The sequence below is a fragment of the Procambarus clarkii genome, chromosome 5, assembly GCF_040958095.1.
Source record: "Procambarus clarkii isolate CNS0578487 chromosome 5, FALCON_Pclarkii_2.0, whole genome shotgun sequence".
Classification (NCBI taxonomy): domain Eukaryota; kingdom Metazoa; phylum Arthropoda; class Malacostraca; order Decapoda; family Cambaridae; genus Procambarus; species Procambarus clarkii.
In genome coordinates, this window is record NC_091154.1 from 14,458,692 (window position 1) to 14,485,855 (window position 27,164).

Sequence of the window (27,164 nt, forward strand, 5' to 3'; positions counted from 1 at the left end):
CTGGCCGCCCGTTATTTGGTGAATGTCCCTGCTCCTCGTCGTTCTTGTGTTGCTTTGGGTCGCAGGTTGCAGCCAGTTGTCTCGACTTCGAGTTGAGGAGTTTGTGGCCACCGCCTCCCGGGTAAGTCCCATTTTTCCTTCTCGTTGGGTATGTAGCTCCAGGGAGCCGTAGGGGCTCCCCCCAGAAAACCAGCGTTGAATGTAATGAAACGCCATTTTCTGGGTGAGCCCCGGAGGCTCCCTGGTTACCCTCCCTCCCATCCGGTCGGCGGGGTTTTTTCGCGTTGGTTGCAGCCTAGTTTCCGAACTGACGGCAGCCGGCGCGGTGAGGTCCGGGGCCCCCCCCCTCCCCCTCCCGGGGAGGGGAGGGCTGCGCGGACGACCGGCGCGGCAGTAAATTGATTGTTTGATTGTTTTCCTTGGGATTGTAGGGAGTTTTCTACCTCTCTGTTCGGTTTTTGTTGTAGTTTTTTACCATGTGGGGTTTGTTTTGTTACGCCTACCTTTCTGGGTGCCTAACCCCGGTCGATGGCAGATAAGGAAAACCCCCAACCATATGGGGTTTTCCAGGGCCATTGCTCCCTGAAACCTCTCTGAAGGGGCCAGGTTCTGGCGCTGGTCCCTGGTAGGTCTGAACTCCATAGCTAATGTCCCGGTCTAACATAACACACATTAGCCCGATAAGCTCCAGGGAGCCTCTGGGGCTCACCCAGAAAATGGCGTTTCATTACATTCAACGCTGGTTTTTTTCTCAGTAATATTCAATAGTGTGTAATGGGATATATTTATATAATTAAAGGGGCAAATCATCGCTATACTCAAAATTATTGTGTGCATATTATTCAAATATTATCGTCATAAAACAATAAATAGTTTTGCTGTTATTACACTATATACTGCACACAGATTATATATAAGTATCTGCTTGTTTTGTTCACCATAACGAACCACTAACTTGGTATGGTGAGTCAGAAAGGAGTGGCTGGCCACCACACACCAGCCTGCCAGCCACTCGCCGCCACTCGTCACCCCTCCCTCCGTCCCTCCCTCCCTCAACAACACCTCACTAGCCAGCATTCTCCTCCCACCATATTGTTTTTTCTTTTATTCACTATAGATGTTTTATATAAGTATCCACATGTTTTATTCACCATAACTGTGCAACTAAGCTGGTATGGTGCCCCAAAAAGCATCGTAGTCGCCCTCTGCATAACATGACCAAATCATGCAGACGACGCCACCTACGTCACCGAAATGGCTCCTCCCATCATTCGCCTTTTGTTGTTATTACACTAATATACACGTTATATACAAGTTTCTACAATTGTGCTTACCATAGTGAACCCCTAAGCTGGTATGGTGAGTGCAGACAGTAACAGGTGGCCACACACATTCAGCAGACGACACTACAGTCCTCCCTCCCTCAACATTACTCCTCCCACCCAGCGCTAATTATCACAACAATTCTGCTATTATCACAATCCTGATCATTTTTATCACAGTCAGGGGACTTCTGTAATACTATCATTGCTAAATGATAGCAGTTAAATATTTATTTTGACATTTTTAGGCGATTCTGTGGTCACAAGCTGAACAGCAATGCTGTTAGCTCATGCTGCGTGTGCCAACCTTGGTGGCTCACACAGTACTGTGACTCTCACACTGGAGAATGTTGACCACAATTTTTTTAAACATGGTGTCTGTTTACAAGAGCCCTGAGGAAGCTGATGTGAACCCCGTGTACCAGCGGGCAATTTGAATTGTGCCTGGCACCCTATGGCGTTTATGTACACCATGCGCACGGTAGGACGTGTTATTCCAGTCTTATATATATGCCATGCGCAGTTTAAGGGTTAACAAATAGAAGGGAGCACAATGACATCACTAGACCGTAAAGTGCTTATCATGGTTGTTACAAATGATATGAGTGGGGCTTCTATGGGGTACTGGTACTATTAAGGGGTATAGGTAGTTAGAAGACAGGAGTATCAAATATGGGAGAGCTAAAAGGCCCGGCCCCCAAAATAAACTATCCACAGTAGTAATAACTTGCTACAAGACCAAATATGTTCGTCTAAGGGTTGATCACTGCGCTCCCACCTTGGAAGAAGAGATACTCTGTAATTCATGTACTTATTTATTAACCCGTTAACAACCCCCCATATACACTCACACCAATAACAATAATAATAATAACTTTACCACACTATCTTACGTTAAAAGCCTTGGTCCACGTAGGCAGGATACAAGGTTTACACTAATAACAAGCTAGGGTAAAGTACTACTGGATAAGCACTGAAGCTGGATGCAGCTTAGGGTAGTGAAACCACGTGGGACCCTAATACAAAACACAACACTTAGGGGTACCCAAACACTGGCAAAATACTATCCCCAGGTCTCCCCAATCGTTACTACCAGAGTAGGCACACTTACACCATATAATACTTAACTTAAGGGTACAGGAACTTCAGGTAAGGGAAATAAGTAAGAGGAGAAGGAAGGAGAGTAGGGATACAGCCACAGAGTAGGTCTTAACCTCACGCCACCAGCCAAGAGAAGCCCGAGCTAGCCACCAGCTGCCTCCCTCATGTCGTGGTGCCGGGAGGAGCCTAATTGATCGTGCAGCTAAGCACATTAAAGATCTTCCCCTATGCAACGTATTGTTACTTTATGAATGATTAGAAAGTATTAGTAAGCAAAGTTGGTGCCTATGTTATTATTTAATAATCAACCCCCAGCTCAGTCTTTAAATGCTCTTTGAGAAACAATAATAGTCTTACGTCTGGCAGGGAAGATACAAACAATTTCCATTCGAAATGCGCCAACTGTACTACTTAGGAAGTTTAATAGCTCAATTTTGACCTCTGGTTTCCACTGGAGAACCCAGGGTCGTAACACTCCTCCCCCCTTCAGAGAAAAAAAAAATGTGACTACTAGAATAGTAGTCATATTTTTTTGTAAGAGTATACAGAGAAAAAGAAAAACATGACAAAACAAAAAAAATCAATCAAAAGCAATTTCTCTGCAAAAAAAAAAAAATACAAAGGAGTTCTCTGAAAGAAAAAAAAAACATACACAACAAAAATAAAAGAACAGGGAAGTAAATAAATTGGACACGGAATATTTAATGTCACAGGAGAACCTAAAAAAAAAATAACTAAAGCATGACAGTTGGTAAATGGCTTTCTGTGGCTCAGATGAATGTTATTCAGGCAACCGGGACAGAGCGTCGGCTATCACGTTGAGTCTGCCCGGTAGGTGGGTAATGGAAAGATTGAAGTCCTGTAGGTACAACGCCCACCTGAGGATGCGTTTATTCTTACCCTTCATCTGAGTCAGGAAGACTAGTGGGTTATGGTCCGTGTACACTTCCACTATATTACCTGTGAGGTAAACTTCGAACTTTTTACATGTTAACACTAGCGCCAACGCCTCTTTTTCTACCACTGAATAATTGCGTTGCGCCTTGTCGAATTTCACAGAGTAATAATATACTGGGTGTTCCACCTGATCATCCCCAGTTTGCAACAACACTGCACCAGCACCCGAGTCAGACGCGTCAACATGAATTTTAAACGGTCGGTCGAACCATGGACTAGCAAGCACTGGGGCGGAAGCTAAGATCAATTTCAAATTTTTAAATGCCTCTGCACAGTCTGATGACCACTTAAATTTAACGGCTTTCCGCAACAAGTCTGTGAGAGGAGTGGCAACACTGGAAAAGTTCTGACAAAAACGTCGATAGTACGCACACATACCGATAAATCTTTGAACGTCCTTTTTAGACTTTAGTACTGGATACTCCAGAATGGCATTGATTTTATCTTGCCGAGGTAACACTTTTCCTTGGCCCACTTCATAACCGAGGTACGTCACTGTGCCTTGGCCAAAATGACACTTTTTAGCATTTAAGGTAAGATTTGCCCTTTTCAAGATGGCAAACAACTGGCGTAACCTAGCTATGTGGTCAGCCCAATTACTGTCAAACAGCACGATATCATCTAAATACGCCCGACAATTTGGCACCTTAGCGAGTAGAGAGTTCATGAGTCTCTGGAACGTGGCAGGGGCATTACGCAAGCCGAACGGTAACACTTGATACTCAAAAACACCCTCGGGTGTCACTGAACGCAGTGAGCTGTTTAGCACGTTCAGTGAGTGGGATTTGATAATACCCCCTCGAGAGGTCGAATTTTGAAACGTACTTGGCATTTCCCAACTCGTCAATGCAGTCCTCGAGGAGGGGCAGCGGATAGGCATCCACAATGGTCACCTTGTTGAGCTGCCGATAGTCGGTGCATAATCGCCAGGAGCCGTCTGGTTTGGGGACCAAAAGGCAGGGCGAGCACCAAGAGCCCTGGCTCGGCCGGATGAGGCCGTGCTGGAGCAAGAAGTCGACCTCCTTCCGTACGATGGCCTTCTTTTCTGGACTCATCCGATAGGGTTGAAGGCGAATGGGAGTGTAGTCCGTCAATTCGACATCATGGCAAATGGCATCAGTCTGGGTCGGGACATCCCCGAACAGACTGGAGAATTCAGCAACCAACGACTGCACCTCTTCACGTTGGGCCATCTGCAAATGGGACAGTTCCTCCACAGCATTCACAGAACTAGAATTATTGAAAATGAGATTAGTTGGGTCCCCAGAACAATCATCCCCTCTCTCACTGGAAATGGAAACATTGGTTAGTGCAATGGGCCTGGGGCCCTGGAACTTCTTCAGTCGATTTACATGTATGAGCATTTCCTGGTTACGTTTGTCAGAGTGCCTCACTTTGTACGCGAGGTCCCCAGTCTTTTCTGTCACAATGTAGGGGCCTTCGTACTTGTGGGACATAGTGTTCCCTAGTCGAGGCTTTAACACCAGGACAGGGTCGCCAGGCTGAAATACCCGTAACTTAGATTTAGCATCGTTACGTTCTTTCATCTTTTCTTGGGCCTTGCCAAGATACTTAAATGCAGCCGCCTTGCAGTCCTTGAGTCTCTGGTGGTGTTGCGCAAAGAAAGCCGAACCTTCGGATAACGTTACGTTCCCTAACAGATTCTCCTGTAACATTTGCAAGGGTCCACGAACTTTATGGCCAAAGACTAACTCAAAAGGAGAACAGCCCAGTGAACTTTGTAATCCCTCTCTAGCCGCAAACAAAACATACGGTAAATTCTCATCCCAGAAGGTGTGGGAACTCTCGCACGATGTCTTCAACATCTGCTTCAGAGTTAGATGGAAACGTTCAATTACCCCCTGACTCTGTGGATGGTATGGGCTGGAAACCTTATGAGTTATTCCATGTTCCTTACAAAATTGCTCGAAAACATCAGACTTAAAATTAGTACCATTGTCAGTTTGCACGACCCGAGGCAGTCCAAAAGTGGAAAAAAATTGCAACATACGAGCAACAACAGTTTTTGCTCGGATGTTCCTTACAGCAAAAGCCTCTGGGTAACGAGTAGTGATACACATCATCGTGATTAGGTAAATATTACCAGACTTAGTTCTAGGTAATGGTCCAACACAGTCCATTACCACATGAGAAAATGGTTCCTCTGGCACGACAATAGGCCTTAGAGGAGCTTTAGGTGGAGTCTGGTTTGGTTTCCCAACCAGTTGACAAACAATACACGCATTACAAAATTTTGCCACATCGCTTTTCAGCTTGGGCCAGAAAAAATACTTTAAAATTTTGTGATACGTAATATTAATACCTTGATGTCCCCCCATAGGATCATCATGAGCAGCTGCCAAAACTCTTTCTCTATAGCAGGTCGGCAACATAACCTGGTGGACTACCTCCCACTCATTTGACAAGAGAGCACTCTGTGGTCTCCATTTTCTCATCAAAATCCGATCATTGTAGTAGTACCCAGTTGCTGCGTCTACAATTTCCTCCATAGAGACGGCTGTTTCATGACAATCTGCAAGAGTGGGGTCAGCTTTCTGTAACTCACTCAAGGAGGCATCTAGGCCTTGGTCAGATGCCATTGGCCGAGGCTCAACAGTGTTCTCCACCTCCCCACTACTCTCGGTAGATGGCGGTGGCAGGCTCTCCACAATGTCCTCGGCCACGTCATCGAGTCGGGCCATAAATGTGTCCGCGAGGTCCACTTGGTTTTCACCACTCGGAAAGCTCCTTGTGACCTCGGGATTTACCACCTTGGCAAGCCCAGGGCTGCCCTTACATTTAAGTCCCATAGACCTGGTCACCACGCACGCAGGGTACACAACATTATCCTCTGCGGCGGGTGGATCCAGGCAAACCTTAGGGGTAGGCAACATAATAGGCAGTCTGGAGTCCCCTACCTTATCCCCTGCTAAATCATTACCAACTATTACATCAACATTAGGGAAAGGTAGGTATGAAGTGACTCCGACTGTACAAACACCCTTGTGGAAATCAGATTCCAGGGTAACCTTATGGAGGGGTACTGCCCGAGTATCACTAGTGACACCCTCGACCAGTACCACCTCTCCAGTGTCGAGAGTGTTGGCACCTTGCAACGCACTCTCTAAAATTAAAGTCTGGATGGCACCGGTGTCTCGGAAGATCACCACGTCCTTCCAGGAAGAACCCTCAGACAAAAGTAGTCTCCCTTTCGATAAGAATGGGGTAAGCAAGTCCAACCACTGTGGGTTGGAGGTCTTACTCCCTAACCCTTCTGAAAGCCTCAAGCCCTGTGTCACAACTAGAGCATTGGGTCTTTTTTCAGGGTGCAGTTGCCAACAACGGCTAATAGTGTGGTTTGGACGATTACAGTGACCACAAAAACGTCGGGGAGAAGAGACATTACTAACAGAATTACCCTTCGGTTCACCTTTAGGTGCCGTTGGGCTAGACACTTTAACAGGGTTAGTTATGTCTGAAACAGAAGGTGCATTAGGTAAAGGGTTAGAATGAGCTGGTCTGGACTGGCTGTGGGTATAAGGTTTGCTACTCTGTGGGGTATAATTATTTTTATTGGGCCTTTTGCCCGCCAATTGGTAGTTTTCTGCCAACTTGGCCAAATCCCCTATTTTAGAATTTAACTCTATCCTTCCTTTAATGTATTGTGATACGTTCTCTGGCATAACATCTATAAAATGCTCCATTAAAATTAAGTTCCTGAGAGCCTCGTATGTTTCGGCTTTCGCCGAGCGAATCCATCTATCAAATAATCGAATTTGATCATTCACAAATTCAGTGAGCGGTTGGTTGTGAGTAGGCCTAAGGTTACGATAAACTTGGCGGTGAGCTTCAGGAGTAATTTCATATGCCCGCAAAATACATTCCCTGACTTTATCATATTCGAAACACTCGTCGTCAGGCATGTTTATAAAAATATCTTGTGCTTTACCCCTAAGTCTTCCCTGTAGGATTTTCACCCACTCTTCCTTTGGCCAGTTCATGGACATGGCCACTCTCTGAAAATGGTTGAAAAACCTTTCAGGGTCAGACTCGGAAAATTCAGGCAAATTATGCTTTTTCTCATAATGCCTGGGGTTTGAATCCCCGGCAGGTGGAGGTCCAGTGGCATTCGCTCTAATTCTAGCCTCCTCGGTTTTGAGTTTTTGCTCCTCTAATTTTATTTTTGCTAACTCTAAAGCTAATTCACTTTCCCTATGAGTTGCACTTTCTGCTTGGCTAGGCTGGCATAAAGGTGTATCACTTGCCAATAGTTGTTCATCAATACAATGTTGTAATATTTCATTCACCAAAGTCCACTTTTTATCTGCGACATTTAATTCTAGGCCAAATTCCTGGCCTAACAATACTAAATTAGACTTTTTAAGTTTCTTTATCTCTACCACTGAAGGCTCCCTTGCCAGGTTCTGCATTTCAGAAGACATCACTAATAATTTTAGCTCCCAGCCAAAGAAAAAATTAAAAAATAAAAATTGGAAAAAACAAAAATTTGCACGGCCCCTAACACAAGGCCACACTAACCTTAATCGTGAAGGGATCCAGCTAGGTGTCCAGTCAGTGCAAGAATGTCCTTTGCTAGATGAGCTGGACCCTAGGCTAGCACACAACCGTTCTGCGGAAATAAAAAATTTTAATTTTGGCACTCAAGAATCTAATTTTTTACACTTATAATGTTCCTCCCGGACTGGCCAACCACTTGTTACAACTGATATGAGTGGGGCTTCTATGGGGTACTGGTACTATTAAGGGGTATAGGTAGTTAGAAGACAGGAGTATCAAATATGGGAGAGCTAAAAGGCCCGGCCCCCAAAATAAACTATCCACAGTAGTAATAACTTGCTACAAGACCAAATATGTTCGTCTAAGGGTTGATCACTGCGCTCCCACCTTGGAAGAAGAGATACTCTGTAATTCATGTACTTATTTATTAACCCGTTAACAACCCCCCATATACACTCACACCAATAACAATAATAATAATAACTTTACCACACTATCTTACGTTAAAAGCCTTGGTCCACGTAGGCAGGATACAAGGTTTACACTAATAACAAGCTAGGGTAAAGTACTACTGGATAAGCACTGAAGCTGGATGCAGCTTAGGGTAGTGAAACCACGTGGGACCCTAATACAAAACACAACACTTAGGGGTACCCAAACACTGGCAAAATACTATCCCCAGGTCTCCCCAATCGTTACTACCAGAGTAGGCACACTTACACCATATAATACTTAACTTAAGGGTACAGGAACTTCAGGTAAGGGAAATAAGTAAGAGGAGAAGGAAGGAGAGTAGGGATACAGCCACAGAGTAGGTCTTAACCTCACGCCACCAGCCAAGAGAAGCCCGAGCTAGCCACCAGCTGCCTCCCTCATGTCGTGGTGCCGGGAGGAGCCTAATTGATCGTGCAGCTAAGCACATTAAAGATCTTCCCCTATGCAACGTATTGTTACTTTATGAATGATTAGAAAGTATTAGTAAGCAAAGTTGGTGCCTATGTTATTATTTAATAATCAACCCCCAGCTCAGTCTTTAAATGCTCTTTGAGAAACAATAATAGTCTTACGTCTGGCAGGGAAGATACAAACAATTTCCATTCGAAATGCGCCAACTGTACTACTTAGGAAGTTTAATAGCTCAATTTTGACCTCTGGTTTCCACTGGAGAACCCAGGGTCGTAACAATGGTTTAGGTGGTATTGAATGTGCCTGGGTAGTCCAGAGATGAATGGTTTGATTCCATTATATGCCCTCCATATTTGCCCTCCATAGATGTACCCTCAAATGGCATTTCTCTCTGCAAAGGCTACCTCTCATGCAGCATCCTGTTCACACTCACTTATAGTTAGCTCTTCGCATCATCGTAATTAAGAATACTGTATAAAAATGGTGTAAACTTCAGAAAGACCATTAGCCAATACAAGGCAGCCCCATTTTATATCCCCCCAAAATCATTCATACATGCATTGTGTGCAGTACGTTTAATCATCACTTGGAACACATAAGAATAGTTTGCTGCATAATATAATTGCCAAAGGTTATCCAGTTGTCTTATCAGTGCTCAGAAGTCAGCCTTCACAACCACATGAATAAGGCTGTGTTGGCTTACTTTTAAGTGAGGAATAGCAATCCCAGTGTATGGGTGTACTATTTGGTTTACCCTTCAGGCCATGGACATCCCCAGTGGGTTTGGTGGTTGCATGAATATTCCTCATCCCCCCTACCCCTACTTGCTGTTGTTTTGTGCAAGTTTGTTGGTTGTTCATCGTCTATGCCATGTGGCGATGATCACTCCTCCTGCCTCCGCCATGCTGCCTGTTGGGTCGGTGACGCTTTTGGTCCCGAGTCCTGTGGGGTTTGGTCTTTCCATGTGGCTCTTCTTTCTGACCCTCTCAATAAGGTTAGGGCTTATCAGTTAACTGATAACTTACAATTCTTCTTTGTTTTGCATGTTCGTTTTTCTAGATTGCAGTGGTCTAGGTTGTGTGCCTAAAAGGATGCCCCAGAGTTGCCCATTTGCTGTTTAGAGACCCGTGATTGGAGGTGTTGGTGAACTCCACCTTAACTCCATCTGCACCTACTCTTACTTTTTCTTTGGGTATGGTCCTCCAATCCTCTGATCCTCCTTCCCCCCCCCCCCCTTCCCTCCTCCTTGCATCTGGTCCCGAAACATCTGAGGGTTTTGGGGTCGGGGTATGGTTTAGCTTGGGATGTGGCTCGGTCAGCTAAGAGGTTGCCCCTTCCAAATCCGGCACAGAGGCAGTTGAGCTGGCTAGTCATGAGGAGGCTTCTAGGTCTTGCTCTCAGCCAGCCCCTCCTTCCACTGAAGCCTCTCCCTCATACTCCGCTTTTCTGTCTTGGGTAGTGAGCAAGGATGCCATCTCTGGCCCGGAGCCTTTGACTGCATCTTCTGCGGGTTGGGGGGAGCTGGGCATGGGTCCCTAGGTCCTATTCAACTCTAGTGTTCCTTATGCCCTCTGAGGAAGGTCTCCTTGTGCAGAAGGGGGAAGGGTTTTTGTTCCCCCCCCCCCCTTTTCTGTATTCTGTATGAATCAGATTTCATTTGAAATGAGTCCTGGGAGGTGCACTCTTCCCCCCCCCCCCCCATGGCTCATTTCCACATGCCTCTGGGCCTGTCTGGAGTGTTCCTCTAAATGGTTTACTGCCTCTGGAGGGACACTCCAGACACTCGACCACTTATGGCTTATGAGGCACTGTTTACATACCATGTGTGAGACCCAGATGATGCCTTGTTGATGGACCCTGCCTCTTTTGAGTTTGGGTCTTCACCGTATTGGGCACATTATGAGGTTCTGGAGTTTTCTTGGCTAGCAGGTAATCCCTTACTCTTGCTTGATGCTTGCATGGCTTTTGTCGGTTCCACACACTTAAGTGGCATGAAGTTTTGACCATGTTACAGGCATTTCTGGTGGGCTCTTCTCTTGTGTACCTCGTTGACTGTGTTTGCTCCCGCTCTTTCTTGGGACGTGGGTCTCGTGCAGCTTTGTGCCCAGGTTTGCTTATTATCAGCAGTGCTTGTGGTGGATGACCATCGTGCCTGTCTGTATTTAGGTTCCGTCTTGCTTTTCCTAGGTCTCCTGGGGCTTCATTTACACTGGCCCTAGGAGGACAATGAAGAGCTTGGCAAGGATCTCGTACTGTATGATCCAATGCTCTGGGATGCAGTGGCCACATTCTCCCTGTCCAACTCACGTGTCGACAGGCCATGGCCCCAAACTTTGGATTCAGCATGGGGCTTTGGCTCTCTTGTCTGCCTCTCCTCTTTCCTGAGGGGTGTGGTGCCATGGTTGCTCTTGTCAGCAGCTGCAGCCTGTCAACTTATTTCGGACCGTTTCTGTTCTTAGGGTTATCTTGAGATCATCTTGAGATGATTTCGGGGCTTTTTAGTGTCCCCGCGGCCCAGTCCTCGACCAGGCCGCGGGGACACTAGGTGTGTTAATCTATGCCTTTCCTTGTTTGATGCTCCCTTCCCCAATTGATTCCTTCACAATGGATGCCTTATGACTGGGCTGGTTGAGGTGGGGGTTTCTATAACTCATTCCCCTGGTCCGGGTGTTTTTCCAGGTCCTGACGCAATTTAAGTCCTACAAGGGAGACTGGCTCCTGGTGCCTGGCTCGGCTTCGGTTTCAGACGCTACCTGCTTGGTGTCTGAACCCAGGCATTTTTTGTGGCTCTGCCTCTGCCAGAAGGTCAGCTCGGTGACGTACCATGCTGCTTCGACCTCCTCAGCACTTTGCATCTGGAATTTTGTATGCATTTTTAGCGCCATCTTTGCAATGAGCAAGTGGCTTCGTGGATGGTGTCCCACCTGTGTTCTTGTTCTCAGCAGCAATATGAGAGTCCATGGTGCTCCTTTTGCCACTTCCTTTCCCTGCATCATTGCTCTTAAGTTTCTGGGAGTGTCGTGCTTTCCATTCTTTTTTTGGATTTTTCTTGATCGGCATCTCGTGCCAACTATTGTCTCCTTATGTTGTGTGACACTGACTGAGCCTCTGCAACTTGTATTCGGTGAAGAGTTTTTTGCCTTGACGTCATTTTGCAGGCTGTCTCAGGATTTCTTGCACCCAATCGTGCACCAACCTGGTCTTTGGACCACGTGCCGGTTTTTCTTTTCTCTTCTCATTTCATAGTGTCCCTTTTGGTCTGGGATTCCTTTTCTAAGGCTTTGTTTTCTCTTGCCTCCAGCTGTTGAATTGGGAGCTTCTTGCTCTCCTCTAAAGGTGGGATTTTTGTTCCTCTGGCCCTGGGGGGGCATTATATTTTTCAGCCAGCTCCTTCTTTTCTGATGAAGAACGAGCTGGTTGGCTTCTGGAAGGGTCCTCGAGTCAATGATGCTTGATTGGTTCAGCCAGGGGTGCATTATACATTTTGTCTGGTAGTGGCTCTTTATCACTACCCGTGTGCCACCGATTCTGTTCCAATGAATACCTTGTAGATTGATCATCTTTCTTTGGTTTCCTATTCCAAGCCTCATATTTCCAAGGTTATCCACAGTGTCATTAAGCCTACCCAGCCTGCGGTCTACCCTTGTACCCATGACTTTTGGAAGTATGCCGCTACACAGCCGAAGTATTCGTCTGTGTTTGTAATGTGTCCTGGGCTGATATTCAGGTGTGGGGTTTTTTGAGGTCAAACAAAGTCCTGACGGCCTTTGGTGAATATTCCTGGGCCTCGGCGTTCTTGTGTGACTTTGGATCATGTGTCTCGGGCCAAAGTTTCATCCTTGTCCTGATTCCTGCATTGCTCTCTCCTTCCTAGTAAGTTCCCGTGTTTTTTTTCTTCTCTGTGGGGTATTTAGCTTCAGGGACTCCCTCAGAAAACCAGCATTGAATGTAATGAAATGACAATGTCTGGCTTGAGCCTTGATGGCTCTCGTGTTCTCCCTTCCTTCCAGGTGGTCAGGTGGATGCCTGCATCTCTCGTAGAACTGAACATGGCGATGCTGGCTGGCAGTGGGCTACCTCTTCCCTACCGCCACTTAGGTGGTTGAGGGGGAAAGGTCGAGCAAGCCTGTGCTGGTTCCAAGAGAATTTGATCATTTGTTTGCATTGTTGGGCGTGTTCTTTTGCCTGGTCTTGAGGCTTCAGTCTCTTTAAAGCCAGCAGTGGTTATTTTTGACTCACTGACTTTCTGATTGCCTTCCCTAGTGAGGTTGCAAAAATAAATGGGACCACTCCCTGTGCCTCTGTGCTGGGGGCCGGGTTCCAGCTTCGACTCCGGTAGACCTCTCTCTCTCTGTCTCACACTATGGCTGATGAAACCTAGTTGATGATAACTATCTCGGCATATAACTTCAGGCAACCAACAGAGCTCACCCAGAAATTTGCATTTCATTACTTTCAAGTCATTTTTTGTTATCATATAATGTTTTATCAATATTAAACTGCCATTATACAGGCTTCAAATGCTATGTTTATTTTCTTATTTGAATTCTTGTAACGTTGATATTTTCCAGCTGTAGTGTGTGACCCCAACTCTCAGGTACCCAAGCCTGCCCCTCCAAAACTTCTTTCTGGATCTCCGTCAAGAACACAATCCTCGCAAATCAGCAGTGTGAGTTAAAATAATCATTACGATTAATATGCTTTGAACTCTTGTAAATAGTTAAAACCAACATAGAAATAGGTGATTAAACTCGGTGTAAAATGCTTGAAGTAATTGCTTGGTAGAGTGGAGGGTACCTACCAGTGCTGGCAATGTGTATTGGTATTTTTTAGGGACTCAGGGCCTTGCTTGTAGTTTGATATATACATACTGTTGTATTTATGTGTCTGGCTTGTAGTTTTGATATATACATACTGTTGTATTTATGTGTCTGGCTTGTAGTGTTGATATGCATATATATATACTGTTATACCTGTCTGGCTTGAAGTTTTCATGTATACATTCTGCTGTATTTACATACAGGGCTACCTCAGTTTATGAATTTAATCCGTTCCTGGAGACGGTTCGTAAACCGAAGTGAATTTCCCCATAAGAAATAATGGAAAATGAATTAATCCGTTCCTGACTCCCCCAAAAATTAACATTAAAGTAAATTTTATACCTAATTCACCCAAATCTTCTACAAAAGTATGTACACGTTATTACTTACCTTTACTGATGACTCCTGTTGGCATATGGAAGACGGTGAGGAGGAGGAGGAGAGGTGTTACTGTTTGGAAGGGGAGTTCCCTTCCGTTATAACATGAGGCAGTGAGGATTTTTCTGGGGTACACTCTCTGGCACAGTTTTCTGGCATACCACTAGAACTGCTTCTGGCTCACTGCATGATTTTCTTATTGTTTTTCTCGAAGATTGTTTTTCCCTTCTTTGTAACACTTGTCTGTAGTAAGACATCACATTGTCATTATTAAGATCAATGCAACGGCCTGCTAAAGTTTTATCTGGGTGATTCTTTTCAGCAAAACTTTGCAGTTCTTCCCATACTGCACACATTTTCTTAATTAATGAGGAAGGGACATCCTCTTCTGCCTCCTCCTCCTCCCCTGAAGATTTGTTGTACTGCCTAGCTAGTTCAACAACGCGAGTACCATTTTCATGTTTACGAATGATCTCTTGTTTTTCCTCTATGGTCATTCTCACATGTATTTTCTTGCCTTGAACCTTACCACTGGCTTTCTTGGGACCCCATGGCGAGATATATAATAACAACTTTTATGTTCAAATAGCCAAAAAACTATTAAAAAAAACTGTATATCCTCGCAAAGAATTCAAGCGGGATAGTCACTAGACGGGAGGCACTGGAGAACTGAGGCACGATTGCCGTGCCACCACGCGCTAGGTCGGCCGTACGCATATCAACAAACTCGTATCCCGAGGTAAAGTTCGTAACACGATTCAAATTTTCCAAAGAAATCGGGCTCGTAACCCGAAAAGTTCATAGAGGCATTCGTAAAACTAGGTACCACTGTATCTGGTTTTGTAGATAGTTACCACATACTGTACTGCATAAAACATCTGATAAGTGAGAAACATCATATTATTAAGATATTAAGATTTAATATAATATATTTAAGATAAGTTATATTAAGATTTAGCATGTACGTGTACTGAATGTAGATGGTATAAGGGCTCAGGCTAGTTGTAATGGTTGTTGTAGTGGTTGAGTGCAGGCTGCAGCAGAGGTGGCGGCAGTGAGGAGAGCTACAGATGACTCTCACGAGGTGCTAAATCTTTCGTCGGTAATGAACACATTTGGGTTTTTGCATAAAGTAACATGCCAATGATGCCATTGTTACCTCTTTAAATACAGTAGTTGCCACAGGAAAATGTTAAAGGATATGCAGAGGAGTCGTCTCACTAGCATGACTGAAACAAATAACCCTGCCCTCACCTATGAAAAGAAATGGAAGTGATGATATTTCAGCCCATCTGGACCTTTATCAAGTTGTTATATGTCTGAGTTGGTAAAGGTCCAGGATATACCAAAATATCTTCACTTACATTTATTTTCATGTGTGTTTGGTGGGGTTTGAAGGAAACATTCCAGGGAATGACCGACAAGGGTCACTTCATATATGTACTGTACTATAAACTCAAAGCGCTGCAAAATCTTCCTTTACTATTAATGGGGACTACCAACGAGGGCTCTAGCTAACCAACAATTGCCCATCTTTCCAAGTAAACTGTTCAATAGTAGGTAGTGATGTGACTGCACCTAATATCCCGGGTGCAATCAGCAGGCCGAGATCAGATTTCATTTACCGTATTTGCCGATATTTAAGACGCACCTAACTTGCGTAGATATTTTGTGGGAAAAATTATTGTAATATGTATCATCATACATTCATTGAATGTGATTTGCAAATGGTTTTGTAGGGGAAAACATGTGATTTGTCAAATGACGTTATGTAAATATAATTAATGTGTAGTGTGGACTGTTCAAGTTTTCTTCTATCTAACTGCTGAAGAAAACTTGAATAGTCAAAAACTTCATAGCTCCTTTACCATTTCACCATTTCACTGTGGTTTTCCCCACACATCAATGATCAGTGTTGCATAATATAAAGTCTATCTAGTTGTGGTGAACCAAAAACATATGTCTATCTTGTGGAAAATAAACCATGCATGCAGGCAGACAGAGATACTGTATACAGAGAGTGACAGTTAAATTTAGTCTTCAAGGGAGCCCCGTCGACTCCCTGAGACTACCCAAACTGATATGTGCTTTATTCGTTTGGGGCCATCAGTCACTGACATTCTTAGGGCTACCAGAGACCACAAGCCAGAATCTGGTCTCCGCAGAGAGGCACAGGGAGCGATGGCATATGAACACTTAAATTTAACCCCTAAGCTGCTCTGGGCTATTTGGCCAATGCTTCACGAGGAGCAATGGCTTATAGAAACCCCAGTGTGGTTGAAAGCATTCTGTCTGCCATCAACCGGGTCAGGCACCCTGAAAAGTAAGCACCCCAAAACAAATCCCCTATTCTAGTGAAAACGTTGCTAAATAGAGCCGAATGACTGGACAGAACTCCCCAAATGAAAACAAACAAACTAGCATGACGTCACCACGTTGCAGCACCACTGTCTGCGCAACCCCACCCTCCCCGGGAGGGGGAGGGGAAAGGGGGGAGCACCAGACCTTCACGCCATCTACCACACCCTTCAATTCATGGCTAATATGACACTGGCAAAGTTGTGTGCCTCTGGCTCCAGACAACTGTTTCAGTTAGGTGCCATGTGGTGTGGTGCTGTCTCTACGGTCGGTGTGCGAGCCAGGAGTAATTTCTTAAGTACTCGGGGTGCATGCGTCTAGGGTTTCCTTCCCTAGGTGCCCTGTAAGTACTGCCCTTGGGGCCTAGGGCCATCTTCCACAAGTCGCCTTGGGACCTACCTCCACTTTGTCTTACACTGTTTGGTGATTGACCACCCTTGGAGTTGGCTGGGTTTGAGTGTTCTGTTTGTCTCTGGTTAGGGGGTAGTTTTCATCTCTGGTAGGGGCGCAGGGTACTGTGCAGCTAGTTATAACCTCGCATAGCGGCCGGCTCTGTTATGCCTAGGTACGTTGTCCTCTTCCGAGGTTTTTCTTTTTGTTTTGCTACCTGGTGAGGGGCCTGCCTCTTGGTTAGTCAGACCCTATTATTGCTTAATGGTCCTCCGCTAGGGCCCCCCTGTGAGTGTACACATCCTGGGGGCTCAGCTTTAGCCGTTTGGTAGTTTTGAGCACCGGCTAGCAGTACCTTTGCCTGGGCTTCCCTTAGCAGAATACTGCGACTAAGAGCCCTGGGAAACCCCACGGGGGCACCGAGGTTTGATGGATGTGACCCCTGGGTTTCCTCTCGCTTCGTGCGAGTTGGACGGTTACTCTGTCCCCATGTCTCAGGATGACAGTCACCAGTTGTGCCTCCGCCATGCTGCCTGTTGGGTCGGTGACACTTTCGACCCGAAGTCGTATGAGTTTTGTTGCTTGTGCGTACTCCAGTTCACCCAATCTACTGATAATCATATGCGGGGTGCAGGCAGCTTCAGCGTTGCATGCTAGGTTCAGGTTGCTGCAATGCGAGAGGTTGGTTGCTTCCCCGGATGCCCCAACACTGCCATGCTTTGGCTATAGGGACCCGGACTTTGGGGGGGATGTTAGTCACCTTGGCTTTGGTTCCATCCGCACCCTTTAGTCCTTCCCCTTCTGTTGTGCATCCTGGTCCTTACCCCTTGCTTCCGGCCCTGAAGCGTCAGAGAGTTTCGGGGTCGGAGCAAGGTTTAGTTGGTGTTGAGACTCGGGCAGTTTCGGGGGAGTCTTCTTCCGGGGTGGCGGCGGAGGCATTCAAGCCTGGTCCTCCAGCCAAAGCTTCAGGGTCTGACCAGTTGGCCCCCTTTGTTCCTGTTTTTACAGAGGCTCCTGCCTTCTCTTTAGTGGCGGGGGGAGTGGGGGTTTGGAGGACGGCTTGGCTCCGGGTCCTCAGGGTGAGGTTCCCAAGGCGGGGCAGGGGTTGACTTTAGGAGCCTTAGGCCCCGTTGGACCCCACTTGGATTTTTGTACCTCGGAGCGGGGCTTGGTGTTTAAAGGATAGGGGTTCTCGTATTCTTCCTCCTCGTACGAATTGGATTTGGAATCTACCCCTCCCCAGGTTTGGTTCCATGATCCCATGGTTTTGTCAGTTCCGTCTTTATGGAGGTTTTTGGCCTCCCACATCCCGCCCCCATGTAGTGCAGGAGGCCATAGCGTCTAACTTCCTGCTCGATCTGGATTATGCCTTCGTAATAGATCTGAATTCTTTCGTGTATAGATCATCATGCCCTTACTGGGTTTGTTATAAGGCTCCAGTCTTCCTTGTTGGCAGACAGCCCCTATATTGGAGACTTGGCATGCGTTCTATTGGTCCTGCACGCTTGAGTGGCGGGAAGCTCATGTGGTGGTGCAGGTTTTCCTGGGGGGGGGGGGAAGGCCAATTTTGAGCATCTCAATGCGTGCTTGTTCGCCCCTTGCCCTTTCGCGGGATGTTGGTGTGGTGTAGGTTCATGTGCAGGTTCCTTTCCTTTCGGCTGCATTGATCGCGGAGGACTTAAGAACATAAGAACAAAGGTGACTGCAGAAGGCCTATTGGCCCATACGAGGCAGCTCCTATCTATAACCACCCAATCCCACTCATATACTTGTCCAACCCGCGCTTGAAACAATCGAGGGACCCCACATCCACCACGTTACGCGGCAATTGGTTCCACAAATCAACAACCCTGTTACTGAACCAGTATTTACCAAAGTCTTTCCTAAATCTAAACTTATCCAATTTAAGAACATAAGAACATAAGAACAAAGGTAACTGCAGAAGGCCTATTGGCCCATACGAGGCAGCTCCTATCTATAACCACCCAATCCCACTCATATACTTGTCCAACCCGTGCTTGAAACAATCGAGGGACCCCACCTCCACAATGTTACGCGGCAATTGGTTCCACAAATCAACAACCCTGTTACTGAACCAGTATTTACCCAAGTCTTTCCTAAATCTAAACTTATCCAATTTATATCCATTGTTTCGTGTTCTGTCCTGTGTTGATACTTTTAATACCCTATTAATATCCCCCCGGTTATGTCCATTCATCCACTTGTAAACCTCTATCATGTCACCCCTAACTCTTCGCCTTTCCAGTGAATGCAACTTAAGCTTTGTTAATCTTTCTTCATATGAAAGATTTCTAATTTGGGGAATTAACTTAGTCATCCTACGCTGGACACGTTCAAGTGAATTTATATCCATTCTATAATATGGCGACCAAAACTGAACTGCATAATCTAAATGGGGCCTAACTAGAGCAAGATATAGCTTGAGAACCACACCAGGTGTCTTGTTACTAACGCTGCGATTAATAAATCCAAGTGTCCGATTTGCCTTATTACGAACATTTATGCATTGATCCTTATGTTTTAAATTCTTACTAATCATAACTCCCAGATCCCTTTCGCAATCCGACTTCGCAATCACAACACCATCTAGCTCGTATCTTGTAACTCTATCATCATTACCTAACCTCAGAACTTTACATTTATCAGCATTAAACTGCATCTGCCAATCCTTTGACCATTTCAAAACCCTATCTAGATCAACTTGAAGTGATAGTGAGTCCTCCTCCGAATTAATTTCCCTACCGATTTTCGTATCATCGGCAAATTTGCAAATGTTGCTACTCAAACCTGAATCTAAATCATTTATATATATTATAAACAACAGAGGTCCCAGGACAGAGCCTTGAGGCACTCCACTTACAACATTTTCCCACTCTGACTTGATTCCATTTATACTAACTCTCTGTTTCCTTTGGTATAGCCATGCCCTAATCCAGCTTAATATAGCACCCCCAATACCATGAGACTCTATTTTTTTAATCAGTCTTTCATGTGGCACTGTATCAAAAGCTTTGCTAAAGTCAAGGTATACAACATCGCAATCCTTACCACTATCAACTGCCTCAACAATGCTAGAATAAAAAGATAACAAATTTGTTAAACATGAACGGCCATTTATAAAACCATGTTGCGACTCAATTATTAATTTATGTTTTTCAAGATGAAGACGAATTTTATTTGCTATTATAGATTCGAGTAACTTTCCCACAATAGACGTTAGGCTAATTGGTCGATAGTTAGACGCAAGTGATCTATCTCCTTTCTTAAAAACTGGTATCACATTAGCAACTTTCCAAAACTCTGGCACTCTGCCTGACTCTATTGATTTATTAAATATGGTTGACAGTGGGTCACAAAGCTCCTCTTTGCATTCTTTAAGCACCCTAGCAAACACTTCATCCGGCCCTGGGGATTTGTTTGGTTTGAGTTTTACTATTTGTTTAAGAACATCCTCCCTGGTAACTGCTAAACTCGTCAACCTGTCCTCGTCCCCACCCACATAGACTTGTTCGGCTGAAGGCATATTGTTAAGTTCCTCTTTAGTAAATACAGATACAAAATATTTATTAAAAATACTACTCATCTCTTCATCACTATCTGTTATTTGACCTGTCTCAGTTTTTAATGGACCTATCCTTTCCCTAGTCTTAGTACGATATAACTGAAAAAACCCTTTAGGATTTGTCTTTGCTTGCCCTGCTATGCGAACTTCATAGTTTCTTTTTGCTTTCCTTATCTCTTTTTTAACATTTCTAACCAGTTGTACGAATTCCTGTTCTAAAGTGACCTCCCCATTTTTAATCCTTTTGTACCAAGCTCTCTTTTTACCTATAAGGTTCTTCAAATTCTTTGTTATCCACTTTGGGTCATTAGTATACGATCTATTCAATTTGTATGGTATACTACGTTCCTGTGCTTTGTTTAGAATATTCTTAAATAAGTTATATATTGAATCCACATCGAAATCCCCATTTAAGTCACCTATCGCTGGGTTCATGTCTCGCTCCAAGACCGGCCCACACCCCATACCCAAGCCTTTCCAATCAATTTGACCCAAAAAATTTCTTAGGCTATTAAAATCAGCTTTTCGAAAATCTGGCACTTTAACAGAATTTTCTCCTACTGGTCTATTCCATTCTATGCTAAATCTGATTTCTTTGTGATCACTGCTCCCTAGCTCACTCCCTATTTCGATGTCATTAATTTGCGTTTCCCTGTTAGTTAACACTAAATCTAAAATATTATTTTCCCGTGTTGGTTCCTTAATGTGTTGCGTAAGAAAGCAATCGTCAATTAATTCTAGAAAATCTTCTGCTTCACTATTCCCTGTTTTGTTCAACCAGTTTATTCCGCTAAAATTAAAGTCACCCATGACATAAATACTGTTAGATCTAGATGCTCTAGATATTTCATCCCATAGATGCTTTGCTTCCATTCTGTCTAAATTTGGTGGCCTATATATTACTCCTATTATAATATTATTAGCTTTTTCGTTTAATTCAATCCAAATAGTTTCTGTGTGGGGCTCTGTTTTGATTCCCTCTTTGAGACTACATTTCAAATTGTCCTTAACATATATGGCTACTCCACCTCCTCGTCTAATATATCTATCTGTGTGAAATAGTTTAAATCCATATATTTGATATTCAGCTAATAGTTCTCTATTTTCTACATTCATCCACGTTTCGGTAAGTGCAATAATATCTATTTTTTCTGTGCAGACAAGAGCATTTAATTCGTTAATTTTATTTCTTAGACTTCTACTGTTAGTGTAATATACCCTAAGTGAATTGTTATTTTGCGGACCTTCTCTTTCCCTGATCGTTTTGCCAATTCCTTTCTCTCACAAACACATACTTTTATTACCTCCTTCCTCCAAATCAATTCCCATACCTCTATCTACTAACAGTTTAAACCCAAACAAACACCTCTAACCACTTCTTCTAGCGAGTTCGCAACAGCAACAACCCCAGCTCTCGATAGATGCACCCCATTTATACCCATTGTTTCGTGTTCTGTCTTGTGTTGATATTTTTAATGCCCTATTAATATCCCCCCTGTTATGTCCATTCATCCACTTGTAAAGCTCTATCATGTCACCCTTAACTCTTCGCCTTTCCAGTGAATGCAACTTAACGCTTTCGCCCGGGCATGACGCAGCATTGCGTCATCCGTTTACTGTCGGTAATACTGGGGATGACGCAGCATTGAGTCATCCACTTTAAATAATCGCCAAAAATCAGGTTTTTATCCGATTTTTTGGGGACTGGTTTTAAAATGTGCGCCGATGTCTTCCCATTTTCTTTGTTGAGCCTCGTGGCCCTCAGGTGGCTTGGCACATGCCGTGGGCCCATTGTTTTCGCTCCACTGTTGTGACCAACGTCGCCTCCCCTCGCATCTCAAACGTGTGAACATTTTGGCTATTTTCCGTGGCTATATTTCTTACTGCGGCTTTAGAAACTATCTACCCTTACTCCACAATGGATAGTGATCATGAACAAGGCCCTTCCAGGAAGAAAATTGCGAAAGAAAGGCTTGAAAAGGGAGGGAATTGGGAGTGTACAGTAGCTGGAAGGCGTCTGAGTGCTCACTCGCGGCTAACGCGTGGCCCGTCTTCAACTCGTTGGAGCGTGACCAGGTTTTATAATTTATATGCTAATGTTCCTCTAGAGAATTCTATTGCGAACCCATTGAGACCAAAATGAAAGACCTAGGACAAAAATTGAGGTGACCAGAGTGAAAATAGTGAAAACATTTTATCGCGTTTGCGCGCTCCTGGGTAACTCGTTCGCACTTTCTCTGTTTGCTGCGGGTAATTAGCCGGGATTTTGGAGTTTATATGCATTTAGTGCTGTAAAGAATTCTATTGCGAACACAATGATACCAAATTTAATCTCGTAGGACGAGAATTAAGGTGACAAAGTTAAAGAGAGTATACACTTTTCAGCATTTACGCGCACTCCCGTGACACCCTGGGTCCCATATCGCACAGTTGAGGGGTGGCGCACGGGGTGAGCGAAAGTGTTAAGCTTTGTTAATTTTTCTTCATATGAAAGATTTCTAATTTGGGGAATTAACTTAGTCATCCTACGCTGGACACGTTCAAGTGAATTTATATCCATTCTATAATATGGCGACCAAAACTGAACTGCATAATCTAAATGGGGCCTAACCAGAGCAAGATATAGCTTAAGAACCACACCAGGTGTTTTGTTACTAACGCTTCGATTAATAAATCCCAGTGTCCTATTCGCCTTATTACGAACATTCATGCATCGATCCTTTTGTTTTAAATTCTTACTAATCATAACTCCCAGATCCCTTTCGCAATCCGACTTCGCAATCTCAACACCATCTAGCTCGTATCTTGTAACCCTATCATCATTACCTAACCTCAGAACTTTACATTTATCAGCATTAAACTGCATCTGCCAATCCTTCGACCATTTCAAAATCCTATCTAGATCAACTTGAAGTGATAGTGAGTCCTCCTCCGAATTTATTTCCCTACCGATTTTCGTATCATCGGCAAATTTGCAAATGTTGCTACTCAAACCTGAATCTAAATCATTTATATATATTATAAACAACAGAGGTCCCAGGACAGAGCCCTGAGGTACTCCACTAACAACATTATCCCACTCTGACTTAACCCCATTTATACTAACTCTCTGTTTCCTTTGGAATAGCCATGCCCTAATCCAAGTTAATATAGCACCCCCAACTTGTGCGCATGTGGCCTGTTGACTTCGGCCTTGTGTTTCTTTTCCCTGCTCGAGCTGTCCTCGCATGTCCTCCCTGCTCGAGCTGTCCTCGCATGTCCTCCCTGCTCGAGCTGTCCTCGCATGTCCTCCCTGCTCGAGCTGTCCTCGCATGTCCTCCCTGCTCGAGCTGTCCTCGCATGTCCTCCCTGCTCGAGCTGTCCTCGCATGTCCTCCCTGCTCGAGCTGTCCTCGCATGTCCTCCCTGCTCGAGCTGTCCTCGCATGTCCTCCCTGCTCGAGCTGTCCTCGCATGTCCTCCCTGCTCGAGCTGTCCTCGCATGTCCTCCCTGTTCGAGCTGTCCTCGCACGTCGGCAGGCGGTGCTGGTTTCTTCTTTGGAATCTGCTTGGCCCTGGCTCTTAGGTTGTCTTCGTCCTTTTGCCCGTTGCTGTTTGCAGAGTTTGCAGGTGTGCAGGATCTGCAGGCAGCTTCTACTTGTCGTCCTATGTCGGACTTGTTGGTTCTCCGGGGGGGGGGGGGGGGGGGGCTTGTGGGGGCCTTCCTGGAGGGGTCGTGCAAGGGCTCGGGTTTCCTCCCATCATGGTTGGCCAGTGGTTCCAGATTCAGTGCTGGCACAGTCTTTGGAACCGTCTGTTTCTAGTCTGTGCGATGATCAGTCTGTGCCGCTACCTTGGTTCTTGTAAGAGACGTCGGCCCTTTCGCGGTTCATCCAATTGATGGGGCAATGGGGAAGAGGCTCACCCTGTTTGCTCACGCCTGGACCCACAATTTGTGGGCTTTTTGGGTCATTTTGTGCAACCTGCAATGGTGTTGGGTGACCCCCTCCTTCGGGGGGATCGGGGTTGGCAGGGCAGGCTTCTTCTCCTGCGCTCTGTCAGGTCATCTCGGGGTGGGTTTGCTTGGGCATGGTCGAAACGACCTCGTCCCTCAGATGGGTTTCCCGCCTGTTTCTGGTTCCGAAATAGGACTGCACAGACCTCGGGTTCATTCTGGACTTGTCCCGTCTGAACCTGTGGGTTTATTGCCCCTCCATTCGGATGACTACTCTGTCCCAGGTCTGTCTTCTGTTGGAGCCGGACTCTTGGATGGTGTCCCTAGACCTTAACGACGCATATTTGGCACATTCCAATTCATCCGAGGATGAATTGGGATGTGCCAATATGGGATTCATCCGAGGTTTGGGATTGGCTCGGTTTGTTGTGGGACTTCAGGTTTACCGCTTTCGTTGCCTTCCATTCGGCTTGAATCTGACTAGATTCAAAGCCGAATCATTCGGCTTCCTTGTCTCTCTGTCCAGATGCTCTGCTTCAGCTGTGTTCCCGCCTTCGCCTGTTTTTGAGGGGCTCCCGGGTCACGCGACGGTTATCTTGAGATGATTTATCTCAAGATGATTTCGGGGCTTTAGTGTTCCCGCGGCCCGGTCCTCGACCAGGCCTCCACCCCCAGGAAGCAGCCTGTGACAGCTGACTAACACCCAGGTACCTATTTTACTGCTAGGTAACAGGGGGCATATATGTGTATTTCCAATGCAGTTTTATTTTTTTTTATCATATATGATGCATATTTGTGTCCTTTACAATATGTATAAAGTAGAACGTTCATAATGATCCATGGAACTGCGATACATGTGTCAGTAATGTGTCCACAATAAATGTTTATTGTCACAATATTACCTGTTAAAAATTCACAAAAATTACAATATGTACAGTTTCACACACTATTTACACAGTAACACACTGTATTACACACTCAGTACTTCAGAAGTGAGTAATAATCAACGAAGTAGTCCATGGTACACAGCGCGACTTCGCTCTCAGTGCACCAGGTACAGATAAATTTTCCCTTCCTGTTTCTTCATTCTGTGTGCTTGCAAATAATGCACTCATGTACATCCTTGGCTTTAGTACTTGTAGGTTGTATGTAGCCAAGCTTGTAAAGCATAAGGTAGTATTGAAAAGATTATAGGAAAAGATCAACTTGTAAGGTAGTCTTGAAAAAGATCGCTTTGTATGGTTCCACACAGGAAGAGATTCAGCTTACATCAAGAGTGTCTGTCAGTTGGGAAGAGATTCAGGTATTCTTGAAAATATCTATGGAAAACACCACCATGGAAGCCTCTAACACTGTTCATCTATGCTATTTGTATCAGATGCATCATCACTGAACGCAGAAAACGATTCATCTAAGTATCATCTAAATAAATAGCATAAGATTACAAGGGGTGACGCTCAAAGCTACAACTGGATACGCTCGCTGTATTGTCCTCATAGGTGCTGTATCACTTGCATCCGACCTTTGTGTTAGGTCCTTATTGCACCTTGCTTCCCCAATATTATGACCCTTATGTTCTTCAAACAATAAGGTTTGAATTTCACCGACAGAGCATTATCTTTCAACACCGCGTCGGACGGGTGTTTGGGAGCCAGAGGCGCGTGGACCACCCATGGTTGCTCATTCAGTACTAACCCAGCTAGCAGCCCTAGGGCATTCTGGGATTTTTTTCCAAGATGGCTGCCTCTCACTGGAGGTCCTAAGAGTTCATTTCGTACACAACAAACCTCGTACACATTTAGAATTAATTACGAAAAATCAAAGAGTTTTCTCGGTTGGTGCAGTTTCCCGCCGACCGAGAAAACTCGGTTGGCGCAGTTAAGTGGTTAATTACATGGTGCATGTAATGTAATATAAAGTTTACTTATCTGTTTGGTATTAAGTCTTGACTTGACACTAGGTCAGGAGCAGTGGAGACCTAGCCACCAGGAGCGTGGCGGAGAGCGGAGGCAGCAGCAGCAGGCAGCAGCTACAGCTCGGGGACGACTAGCAGTGCCGGGAATCAACAAATTCAACTGTGGCAGTTTCTGTTAGAACTTCTAACGGATCCAAAAGTAAGTACAGTACTGTATGTGTGTCGAGCATAGTTTCAAAGCAATAGGGCATGAAATAATTTGTAGAGCATAAATGATTCTATATGTGCAGTGGTGTATGTTCTCAGCTCGCTATGAAGGAATCCAGGTTCAATCTACAGGTAGGAATGAAACAGTTGAACAAGTCTCCTTTGGCTCGATCCCTGTGTTCACCTAACAGTAAATAGGTCAGTAGTTTGACCCAGGGGGGTGTTGGGGGTGTCTGTGATACACCTAAGTACAGGCTTCCTGTCTTTGATAAATGAAAATAAGTTGTACAGTGTTCATATTTTGTAGCTTTGCAAGATGCATCAAGATTGTATGGATGTACAGTATAATGTATTCACAAGTATTCCCATTGAAACCTGAATATTCATTAATTAATTAACATAATGTTCACAAAAGCATAAAAAAAACCTGTTTATCCATTGGGAAATCTTGAAAATCCAGATCTGGTATACAGCCCGATTCAACCGGGTCAACTTGGCAAGAAATATATTTTTCTGGACCCCTTGGGAGAAGGAAAAAAATAACGGAAATGCTTCGGCAGACACAACTATCACAAGCAAGGAAAATAAGCCTAAGCAGGGAGATCGAAGAAATAGAACAAACGTTGAAGCGATCATATGAGTCTGAGGAAATGGAATTGGAACAGAAAGCTATACAAGAGATAAAGAAAATTCCGAAATATTTTTTCACATACGCAAAATCAAAATAAAAAACCTTGACCAGTATTGGACCGTTAATTACAAATGAAGGTACATACA

At 44.7% G+C, this 27,164-nt stretch overlaps 1 protein-coding gene across 1 annotated transcript in view; it reads left to right on the forward strand.

Moving 5' to 3' along the window:
- The window catches only part of LOC138351100 (DNA-binding protein Ets97D-like), a 151,772-nt gene extending 125,431 nt beyond the window's left edge, over nucleotides 1–26,341 (forward strand). The window contains exons 4-5 of the mRNA XM_069302731.1: nucleotides 13,376–13,473; nucleotides 26,226–26,341. Coding sequence (XP_069158832.1) covers nucleotides 13,376–13,473; nucleotides 26,226–26,315 — 188 coding nt within the window. The 3' untranslated portion in view covers nucleotides 26,316–26,341. The remainder of the gene's footprint in view (nucleotides 1–13,375; nucleotides 13,474–26,225) is intronic.
- Nucleotides 26,342–27,164: the final 823 nt, after the last annotated feature.